The 12,271-nt window shown below is 35.5% G+C and overlaps 1 protein-coding gene across 1 annotated transcript; it reads right to left on the bottom strand.

Annotated features, from left to right (window-relative positions):
- Positions 1-102: 102 nt before the first annotated feature.
- LOC132177145 (UPF0481 protein At3g47200-like) lies at positions 103-1,478 on the bottom strand. The gene has a single exon (XM_059589376.2). It carries the CDS (start codon positions 1,464-1,466, stop codon positions 132-134), a length of 1,335 nt encoding a protein of 444 aa, XP_059445359.1. The 5' UTR covers positions 1,467-1,478; the 3' UTR covers positions 103-131.
- Between the last annotated feature and the right edge of the window lie 10,793 nt (positions 1,479-12,271).

Genomic DNA, 12,271 nt, shown 5'->3' with positions numbered 1-12,271 from the left:
ATCCATCAGAGTCCAAAATGAGAGGAATCACACGGCAGAGCATCCATTCACTCACACACTCATACAGCAAACAAAAGCTTGAGAGGGAAGATTGGTCATGAACCATTACACAAACTTTAGTGATGAGGTAATTATACAGCGATAATAGAGCATACAGCTTGTATCAAAGTGAGGATCAACAAGATAACAGCAGCTATGGTAGAAGCGGCCATCCAAGGAGTGCGAAAATAATCTCGTCTCAAGGAAGCAATCCAACCATGCGAAGGATTCTCGTAGAACTTTTTCAAATTGTCACAAATTTTCAAGTAATAGCAGCTCATGGTTGAATATACGATACCTGTGCCTAGATTGTTGATGAAAGTTGCATCGTTGTGACCTAGCCCATTAACCACGATCCCCTCCCGACTAAGTAAATCTACATCTTTTTCACTCTTAATAAGGAGATCTAACATTTGAAAATAATCGGTAATATATCCCCTATGCTGATAGTGACATTGCTCCAAAGCCATGAGATTTCGAGCATAAAGCTCTGTGTAATCATCCAAGGTAAAACGTGGGATCTTTAATACTCCCTCCTCATAATGTAGGTCAAGCAAGCATTTGCTTGAAGGATTCACCTCAAACTTCAATCCCACCTCATCCAGTTGGGTTGCAGCGTACATATACGGTACTATTGCTGGTCTTCTTCTTGGTAGCGTTCGGGGAGGAGCTGGCAAATAAAATTTTCTAAGCAAATCAACAAAGTGCAATATATTTAGATCAGGATCGGGAAGCAATCCTTGCCTGTTGTAACAGCTAAAGTAGTGAAAGGTAAGCTCAATGAAGGAAGGTAAGTTTGTCTGAGATGCAAATGCAAGGTCAAATAATTCTTTAATAATAAAGAAAGGAAGTTGATTTTCAAGTAACATAAAGTCCAGCTGCATCCTATAAGCCAACCATGGCTTTTGTATTATGTAGTCGTCCGGTGTCCATTCTGATGTTTCCGGCCAATTTCTGTAAAAAAGCTCAACAATGAAGCTCGCATCCATCAAGACCATTTTCACAAAATCATACCTGCAAAGTGGAATCGTCTCCGCATAAGATTGACGAACACGTTGCTCCGAAATCTCTATAGCGCGTATTAAAATCTCAATGCCTATCCCTGCACTGTCTGCCCGGTCCACGAATCCCTTGAGATAACTCTCTTTATACTTTTCCATGGTTTGCAATTTTTTGTTACCATGGTGAAAGGGCCCTATTGAAATAATCTGAGGAGTGTAGGCTTCTTCGTTCAATTTGCGAAGGGGATCCGGAACCTTGTAGATACAAGGTGCATGTTCAGGTGATGAGAGAGGCTGTGCTCTCTGTAGCATTTGTGTGATATCAATTACCAAACTTTCACGGTCATATTCATCTATGTGTTGAATTTCCACTACACTTGGTGATTGTCTGAGAAATCTGTTCAGCAGAGACCAGATAGCAGACATATCCTAAAACAACGTTGCTTCTCTACCGTTAGAGATTGAGGGGGCCTATTGGAGAATCTGTAAGCAACTCTCAAGATAAGCCAGAAGAAACGTCCAAGACTTCCACCTGTACAGATATATATAATTCACAACAGCTCAAGAAGCCGTGATAGTTAATACTGCAGAAGTAAATAAACTTCTAGTAGCTTTTGTATTTGTTTAGACAGAGATGTGTAAATGATAATAAGAACCACGAGCTCTGAGTATTCATTTCTTGTATAGTCTTTAATAAATATTTACAACTAAGTTTATGAATTGATATGAGAGCTCAAATGTAAGTGATGCTGGTGGAAATTTGCTCTAATCTAAAAAAATCAAATGAAATGATTAAAATTTGAAGTAAAAAGTAAGGCTGTTGATAGACTAAAAAGTAAAAAGAAGTTGAATCCAGATTATTTTCTATCTAATTTTCCATCCACTTAAACAACAAGAAGAATTACAATCCATATCAACTTTATTGAGCTCTATCATAAAGGCAACCTAGAGAATGGGATAAACGAGAGACAGAGAGAGAGGGAGAGTGAAGAATTGAACCTGGAGATGGAGGGATTGCTTTCAAAGGGCTACAAATCAAAATCACCGCAACAGACCTTACTTTCGTTTGTAAATGAAATGTAGATCTGCTATATATGCCTATGCAGGCTGCAGCCCTCAAACAATAGAATGGGTTATAAAGAAAACTGTCCGCTAACCGCTAACCGTTATAATAGAGGTGTCAATGCGGGCGGTTTCTGCTAACCGCTAACCGCTTAACTGCTTAACCGTATTAACTGCTAACTACATTTTTATATAATATATTTTTATAATTATAATTATAACAATATTTATACATATAACATAATCACTTGATCATTAAATTATTATTTTTTAGATAATTAAATCACAATTTGAGTATTAATATATTATCACTATAATTTATATGATTATATCACATAATCAATTGATCATTAAATCATTTGATTATATAATAACAAATTATACATATATAATATGACATAACTCATAAGTATACAAATTCATATTAATACAACAATTAAGTATCTAGAGACTTAGTTCTAATGTATGTTATGAACTTATAAGTCTATATATGTTATAAATTATAATTATACATATATGCATATGAATAATATAAATGTATAAGATTAATACTTAATCATATGATTCAATGACAATTTAAATACTTTATTCAAGTTAATCATATTATTAATGTACAATGATAATGTGATTCGTATAATATCAAATGAAGTAATTGACATTGGATTAAACAATGTATTACTTATAAACACAATTGAAGTATTAATGTATTATCATTCTAATTTTAGTAATATTATCACTATAACTGATATGATTATATCACATGATGAATTGATCATTAAATCATATGATTATATAATAACAAATAATACATATAATCATATATATCATATGTTTTATTTGAACTTCTTTTATATGTTGTGTTGAACTTTTTTTATATTTTTTTTATATGTTGTGTTGATTTTTTTTTTTTTAAAAAAAAAAAAAAATTATATGTTGTGTGTGTGTGTGTGTGTGTTTTTTTTTTTTTTAAGTTAACCAGTTATAATTAAGTACAAGTAAATGTAAATTTGAGGTCAAATATTTTTTATTTTTCAATATGGGCCCTTTTTATAGCAATTGGGCTTAAGAAGACACTAAAAATACAACAAACAAATGAGGGTAAAAAATGATACAATAATAAAAAAGCCCACAAACGCCCAAAAAAAGCCCAAAAAGCCCAATTTTGAAAAAGCGGTTAGCGGGCGATTACCTATTTCACTAACCGCTAACCGGTGGTTAGTAGCTAACCGCTAACTGTTAGGCGGTTAGTGGTTGAGGTTAACGAAATCTACTAACCGCTAAGGCGATTACGGTTAGCAGTTATTGGCAATAACCACTAACTGTAACCGTATTGACACCCCTACATTCTAATTCGTTAGTGAAGTCTTGGTCTTGGATGACGAAGACCTTGTCTTGTGCTATGAGAAGTGAATGATCCATGTGCCTGTCATTCTCAATCTTGGAGCGCTATGTTCGTTCACATGTATGATGTCGAAGCCACTTGTACAGGATAGAGATGTATTTTTTTTTTTTCTTAAGCAAATAAGGGATGAGTACAAGGATTAAAACACCAAATAAGGGGTGAGTTCTCCAACAATACATCCAAAACGAAAATTACAATGCAGGAAATATACACAAATACTATGCAATGGGTCATAAATGACCCGGGCCTCTCTGAAATGGGCGCTAAAAGTGGTTAAATAAGCAAAACCTAGAGACACCTAAAGGTACCTCACGAGCAAGCATCGAACAAGACATCCAAAAGGATGTCGGTGGAAGGAAGCCACTCATGGTTTCCGAGATGGATTTGTCGGAGAAGCAAACCGGTTTTCGGTAACAAAGTCCCCACAAACAAGCCCATTGAAAGCAACACAAGGAAAAAAAAATACAAATAAAAAAGCAGAAATAAAAATTCGAACCCAAAAAACAGCAACATCTACGAAGGTGTCGATGAAGTCACACGGACGCGTGAGACCTACGCGCCGCTCCCAGAAGGACGAACGGAAGGCAGTGACGGGGAACAGGAAGGCTGATGAAGATGGAGGTGAGGCACATAGGTGGGCAGATCTGACCAAGGAAGACAGATCTAGCTTCAAATGAGCCAAAACCTAAACTCAAAACTGATATAAATGGAGGAGGCGATTTGGTGGTGCAAAGGAGGCAGCAATGAAGGGGTGGATGTTGCAATTTTGGGAGGATAAAGAATAAATCGTACAAGACGATGGATATATCCTCATAAAAGGCAAAAGGGGTTAGAGAAAGCTCTAAACCAAGAAAACTCGTATGTAAAAATTTCATGAGGAAGGAAAACAAGGAAAGGGGCTAGAGTCCTAGACCATACCGCTGCTAGGGTTTTTTTTTTTTTTTTTTTTCTAAGCGAGAGGGGCTGAGCGAGAGTCTCCCATGAACTACTAAGGATAGAGATGTTTAAGATGCCTCTAACTTATTTGTCCAACAATATGTTAAAATATTTTCAAAATATATATATAGATATTATTTTGTGTCTTGGGAGTGTTTTTAAACGGAAGGTTTTGAAGAGTATTGAATGAAAGTTGTCCTACATTGAAAAGAGTGAAGATTTTGTTGGCATTTATAAGGTCCGACAAATTTAAGCTATTAAATGAGCTATGCTAGGGTACACCCTAATACATGTTACCATACGGTGCAAAGCAACGAACGCGCGCGCGTAGCGTGTGCTGTAGGGCGCCTTGATGGCGCACTTAGCACGAAGCATCGGAGCTCGAAGCGATCTGATCATGACCATTCATTTTTAGACGATCAAGATCATTTGATCTAGTGGTTTGATATAAACCGTAGGATGCTTCTTAAGTAGATCCAGTGGTTGGATCTACTGGATTGTTGATCTAACGATTGAGATTAAATAATTACTTAATCTAACGGTCAGATTTAAGTGCCAATTGGATTATCAGTTTACAACAGTTTAATTTTTGAAATTCAAAACAGCAGTTTTATTTCGAAATTCAAAACAGTAGTTTTATCTTCGAAATTCAAAATAGCAGTTTTATTTTGAAAAAAATTGGCCACCCCCTTGGCCATTTGGGGGTGGCTCGGCCACCCCCAGTGGGTACTGGGGGTGGCTCGGCCACCACCATGGAGAGCCACCCCCAATACCCACTGGGGGTGGTTTCGGCCACCCCCATCCGGCCAGATCGGGGTGGCCAGGCCACCCCCATGGCCAAAGGGGGTGGCCAAGCCACCCCCAAATGGCCAAGAGCCACCCCCAATTTTTTTTCTTTTCTTTTTGTTTTTTTTTTATTTTTTTTAAAAAAAATTAAGTATGTGCCACGTGTCAACATCTGATTGGTCCACATAGAATTCTGTTAAGTCAACTGACAGAATGACTAATTTGTTCTATTATTAAAACCACAGGAACCTCCTGTGATAAAAGTCAAACCCTAAGAGAGAAAAAATAAAGTTATGAAACCCCAGGGGAGTATTTAGTATTTAACCCTTGATAATATTTAATCGTTGTTGAATAGGATTCTTGTATTACTCATTTACAAGTGAAGTATTTTCCATCTCCATAATTTTTTAGGGTAAACTTGAAAAAGTGAAAAATGTTGCACGGTTTTGTAAGCAATTGCAGGTGGTTTGCTTTCTACTAGGGTTGTAAATAAACAAAGTTACCGTGACTTCGTTCATACTCGACTCGATTATTAAATGAACTATTCATTGACACAAAGCTATACTCTATTATTAAACAATGCGTACTCGTATAAGGACTCAACTTACTTATTAGCGCGACTCATATATATAAGCTTATATAGTATATAACTTATTAAATAGTCTATATATTATATATAATATTTATGCTTATAGAGTATATAGCATAAATAATAAATATCTTATAGTTAAAATATTAATAATGTAGTCATGTAGTGTATAATTATTTATAGTTAACTAGTGTATTGTGTGTATTAAACTTAGTTAATTAACTAACTACTTAATTGGTTAATATAAAAAAAAAATAAATAAATAAAAAAAAAAGTTAGATAATTAACGATGTATATATTATAAACGTTTCTTTTTTTTAATTAAAGTCAATTTCATATATTAACCATGTATATTAAACCTTTTTCTTTTTTTTTTTTGCTACTGTTAAGAGAACTCTTTTTGATTTTCCTTGTATTTGCTTGCTCACAAGTGTCCCACACCAATAAAATAAAAGCAAACACATACCTCTCACAATAATAGTTGGCTTGTCCGGTTGTCACACATGAAAAAAGTAAGGAGAGTTCCTCACCTAAGTAATCTATAAAAGGGATGCAAGTCTCACTTATTGAGTCAAGGCTCATGTTGTCCCACATGAAAAGAGCAAGGAGAACTCCTTGACCAAGTAATCTATAAAAGGGGATGCAAGTCTCTCCATTCAAGCCAAGCCAGCCATTTAAGTTAAAAGATTTGTTTTTTTAAAGAAAAAATCTTTAAACTTTGTATTAGCTGAGACTGGCGAGCCAAGTTTTGAGTACTCGGCTTGCCTAGCAGGCGAGCTCGAGCTTGCACAAGGAATTCTCCTTAGCTACCTGAGCCAAACTCAAATTTTAGAGCTTGGCTTGAGCCCGAGCTCATGAAAATTTTAATTGAGTTGAGTTTGGGCAGGTACAACTCACTTGAGCTCGGCTTGTTTACAACCCTACTACTTTTGCTACAAAGTTGTACTATTAGAATAATTTCCATACCAAATCATGCTATGTCACATTCTTAAATTTGGTAAATGGTATTTTATTTTGGTGTTGATGCAAAAAATCAACCAATGACCACCTACGATTAGTCTTCTATTCGAAATACCTACAAGACAAATAAAGCCAGAGTGGTGCGCCACAAAGGGGGAAGGGGCGATGACACCACCTCCGATGCTTAAGTCAGTAAAATATAGAGGCGAACATAAAAGAAATAGATGGAGATTACGACATAAGAGCATACTTTGGCTAGCCTTCTATTGGCCTTATATAGGCTTGTTGGGGAAATAAACGGTTATTGAATTTTTACCAATGGTACATTAATATACATATTTGAACAGTACTCTAGCTCAAAAACATAAGTTGGTGGGTTTGAGTCTATTTAGGTATATTAACTACTTTTTTTATTTATATTTTCTCAGTGTGGAACTTAACACTCACAAGTGCACTTACAATAATCTCTCTCTCACTTGTGAGTCTCTTCACATTGACCCAACTCCTTCTTGCTTGTGAGTCTTTTTACATTTTCAAGAGTGTCTCGCATCATGAGTTGTAGATACAAACACAACTCCAAACCAGACGCATCCGAACACTCGTTTAGGAAGCTAACAGTGGCTCGATACCACTTGTTTGGGAGATAAACAGTTATGGAGGTTATTTTATTTTATTTTATTTTATTTTAACCAATAATACATTAATATACATATTTGAACATCACTCTTGCCCAAAATTTTAAGTTGATGAGGTTGGATCCACTCAGGTATACTACCAACTATTTTTCTTTATATTTTTTTAATGTGAGACTCAACGCTCACAACAAGGCTAAATATCATTTATACCGTGTGTTTCATCAGGCAATTGTCATGAATTCTACCACATTTTAATGAGTTATCTTCGTTCAATTTATATTATAAGTTGTACTTCCATTCCGGCAGTGCAATGGGCAAATAGGAGTGTGAACTTTCATTCCAGTAATCCGTCATTCTCTTGAACCTCGGTAATGACCCAATGAAAATTAGTGTTGTGGGCCTATTCATGGGGCCCATTCCAATTGGGTACATTTAAATCTATTTTGTGTTGGTGACTTAATTTCTTGAATGTCTAAGACAATTTGTTCCATCCACGGTTGACAAAATTGTTGTTTTACTTCAATCGGGCCTTTATATTCTGCCCTTGTTAAACGAACATATGACTGTTTGATGTATTTGTCGCTTTCATGTGGTTGTGTGTATTTTGTTATCTAATTATTAGACTTACTAACATATACGTCATGAGTAATATTAGGGAATATCTTTTTATCTTTCTAAAGTTGATGTGGCTTCACTACAAAAAAAATGGCATTTTCTGACGTGGCTACAGTACATGTTTTGTTGCCACGTCAGAAAATTTCTGACGAATTAATTTTAAAACGTCATAAATTAATTTTCTGACGTGTGAATAGTGACACGTCAGAATTTTCTGACGTGTCAGTTTTAACACGTCAGAAAATTCTGACGTGCTAAAAATTGGAACGTCTGAAAAATTTTAACAATTAAAAAAAAAAAAAAATTATATATTTTCTGACGTGGCAACTTTTACCACGTCAGAAATATTCTGACGTGTCGATGTGCCACGTCAGAGAATTCTGACGTAGCTGTCCAACACGTCAAAAGATTTCTGACATGATGGTGTGCCACGTCAGAATTTTTCTGACATGGCAAACTACCACGTCAGAACATATATATAAATTAAACTTATATATATATGTGCAGATCATTTTTTTTCTGAATTTTTTTTTTAGAGTGCTTTTCTGACGTGCAACACCTGGCACGTCAGAATTTCCTGACGTGGTAAAAGTACCACGTCAGGAATCCCCTCAAGCGAAGGCTTCAGGAATCCCGCTCGCATACGTCCCATCTCTCAGCTTTGAATATTTGAATATTTGAATATTCATTATTTTTTTATATATCTTTTATGTCCCCCAACTGGAAGACCACTGCCCAAGGAATAGCTCTCAGCTTTTTCTTTTTCTCTTGTTTTCTCCGTTTTCTTTCTTTCTTCCGCCATAGCTGAAGCTTGATCAAGCTTCTTTTTTTTTTTTTTTTTTGTTTCTCTTCTCCACCCACCGGCCGTATATATATATACTCTCTCTCAAGCTCAGTAGTTTCTCTCTCACGAAGTCTCCGATCCTCCGCAGCTAAACCCGCCGACCGTCTCTCCACCATCGATCTCCGGCCGTCGTCCTCTCTCCCTCCGTTTCTAGCTCCTACAAGAGCTCCTCACAGGTATATATACAAGAGCTCCTCCGTTTTCTGAATGTACACTTTAGTGTTCTTCTGCAGTTCTTTGGTAGTACATTTTTTAAGCTTACATAGCAAAACAGTAGGCATGGAAGTGCTGGCTACGGTTGTTGGTGAAGTAGTGGTAGCAATTGGCCGGACAGGTTCTCTGTGGCTCTATTTATTAATCTAAGATCAACAACACTGTCAAATTCCAGTCAAACCTTGACATTTTGAAAAAGGAGATGAAATTAAGGCCTCTTGGCAGAAAAGCTTTCTCGACGACCCATGTTGTGGCTGCCAATCATTCAATGACCAAAGCAGTGGAGCAAATTTCTTGACCAAAAATTCAAGATCAAACAACATCAAACAAATTGAAAGTTGCAAACAAAAAAGCAATTAATCATAAATTCAACAAACAAATTAAAAAAAAAAAAACTAAATTTTCTGACGTGACACTAGTAGCACGTCAGAAAATTCTGACGTGCTACTATTTGCCACGTCAGAAAATATTTCTTTTCTGACGTTTTATCCGTTCACACGTCAGAAAATTTTTTTTCCTGACATCTATGTTTTTGACAATCGACACGCGTCAGAAACTACCCGTCAGAAAAATTTTCTGACGTATCAGACACTAGAACACGTCAGAAATCTCCTGTCATAAAAAAATTGTTTTTTTTTGTAGTGCTTTCAAAATCACTATTGAATCAAATCCAAATATGATTCATTTAAAATTTAATAGTGATTTTAAAAGCTACATTAACTTTAAGAGGAGAAAAAGATAGTCCTTATCATTACTCGCTATGCTATTGGTTTATTATAATGTTTTTAATGTGTTGTACCTTCAGTACAGTACAACTTGGTTATTTTAGTATCATTATCACTTCATAAGCCGTTTTGTATGAGACTCTTGCTTGCTAGAACGCACAGGAATTATAGGCGGCAATTTTACCGGTGTCCTTGGGGCCAAGTTACAAGTGTACATTATTTTAAGCATAACATGTTGATAAGTGTTATTTGCTTTAAATGGGTTTTTAACATTTACAAGCATATTGCGAAATTTTATGTAATGTATTTGCTTGCTTTGTCTGCACACACTTGTTAAAGCTGCCTGGCAGTGATACAAAATTATGTGGTAGTTTGCATTATTAAGTCATTGTCCCACATGTGTTATACTGTTGCCATTGTATTTTATTAAGTTGTTGATGTTTACAATGTGTTATAATACCTTTTATACTCAACTTCTAAGAACTTGTAATTACCATTCAAGTTCTTTCCTGGTAATTGTGCAAAGTGCCGCTGCTCCAAAAATTCAGTTGGGTCGAGGAAATTATATCAGTGTGTACAGGATAAGCTGCCTAGCTACATTAGTTTGAAGCCTAGATACAAATGAATATGATTTACCAATTTATGATCCGTTTGTTTCGGCATAAAATGATTTTTATAAAATATCTTTTTATATTTTTGGATGTTTGGTGTGATAGAAATTAATAGTCAAACCGAAAATGTTTTTGGTTTGATCAACTTGAGCTTTTGACCACAAAAAGTTTATTTAATTTTCATAAAATAGTTTTTCTTTTCTAAAACCATAAATCATTTTTCAAGTTTTAGCTTTTCTTGCTCAAATCGCATGAGGTTGCCGGACCACCATCAGACCTCTGCTGAAAGTCGCCAACCCTTTTTCACGGTCCCTCATTTTCTGTACGAGGCAAACACATAAATATATTTGCAATTTTCAACAAAAAAATATTTTACGTCAAAACAGACAGAACCTTAATCAACCAACTAAGTTTTTTCGTAAGACTTGAAGTGCTAATTTAACAAAATGTTTTAAGTAACAAACATCTAAAGATGGCTTCACATTCAATTATCAAAGTCATTGATCTCTCTACTCATATATAGGAGACCAACTGTAGCTATTCTACATGGGTATGACCATAGTAGCACTTACTTGCTAGGAGCCAAATAAGAGAAGCCTGGATATTAAGAACCGCATGCGCTCTCTCAAGTTTAGCTAAGTTATAACCTGATCCAGTCTTATTAGGGCATCCGTAAGATTCAAAATAATTAATACTAATAGGATTGATGATTCTCATTTTGATAATCGAACACTCACCTTAATACATACCCAACTGCTTTAAAAATTCTTTTGGAGACCAATGATACCCCCACACAAATTGAATGTAACATCGCTAGTGCTACAATTTCCACACTTCCAAGTCTTTTGAAAGAACTCCCGCGTATCATTCGTTAAACCTGGGCTTCAAACTAGATTTCACTATAAATTGGTAAAATCCCATTCATTTCTATCTGGGCTTCACTGTACATAGGGATATCATTTGCTCAACCCATCTAAATACCGGTTTAAAAATGGGCCAGAATTTGAAGGCCTGACCCACCGCCTGTTATCTATAACGGTCGGTTGGAGTAGAGCCTGGCATTGGGCGGGAGAAACGTGTGCAGTTGATTTAGTTCTGAGAGTGGGAGAGTTTTGTTGTTGGGCGTGTTATCGGATCGGATCCTATCCAACATTTTTGGACATATGCTAGAAAAAAAATAGTTTTCAAGAGGGAAAATATTTGACGGTGAAGCCTATAGCCTATTTCTAATTAACTTTTTTTTTTTTTTTTTTTTTTTGACATGTTTCACACAAGAAGAGAAGGAGAATTTAAACTAGTGACCTCCGCTTCATTAGGCATGGTTCTAGCCGATTGAGCTACTTCTTGAGGACCTATTTCTAATTAACTTGGGTGAGGGTGAAATCTAGTTCTAATTAAATTGGATGACTTTTTTGGGTATGTAATGTGCTTATGCTATTAATTTGAGTAGAACCATAAACATCTAGCATAATACACTATGTCAGCCGATGTAAAATATCGGTAAAAATTAGAGTTTTATTACTGAAAAATAGTTTGTTAAAGTAGTACTTCAAGTCCTTGGAAGAATGGTAATCCCATTCATTTTTATTTGGACTTAAAAACTCACGTAGGCTGCTTATCCTATGCATACGGACATCCTTTGTTCAACCCAAGTGAAAAATATACAAATTGAACAAATTACATACAAAAATATAAGGCAAGATAAAGGTGAAAGGTGTGCTACAAATTGCTCCTATTCTTCTTTTTTTTTTTTTTTTTTTCTTTTTGTAAATATAACTTCGAATGTTAGGTCATTGTTTATATCCAAAGTGCAAACCCAATCTGGTCCAAAAAGGAGAAATGCTAAAAAAACC

Source organism: Corylus avellana, chromosome 4, assembly GCF_965113065.1.
Source record: "Corylus avellana chromosome 4, dhCorAvel1.hap1.2, whole genome shotgun sequence".
Taxonomy (NCBI): domain Eukaryota; kingdom Viridiplantae; phylum Streptophyta; class Magnoliopsida; order Fagales; family Betulaceae; genus Corylus; species Corylus avellana.
This window is presented reverse-complemented; position numbering and strand designations above follow the sequence as displayed.

Coding starts and splice junctions, on each gene's coding strand:
- LOC132177145 (XM_059589376.2), bottom strand. CDS start 1,466: ATGTCTGCTATCTGGTCTCTGCTGAACAGATTTCTCAGACAATCACCA.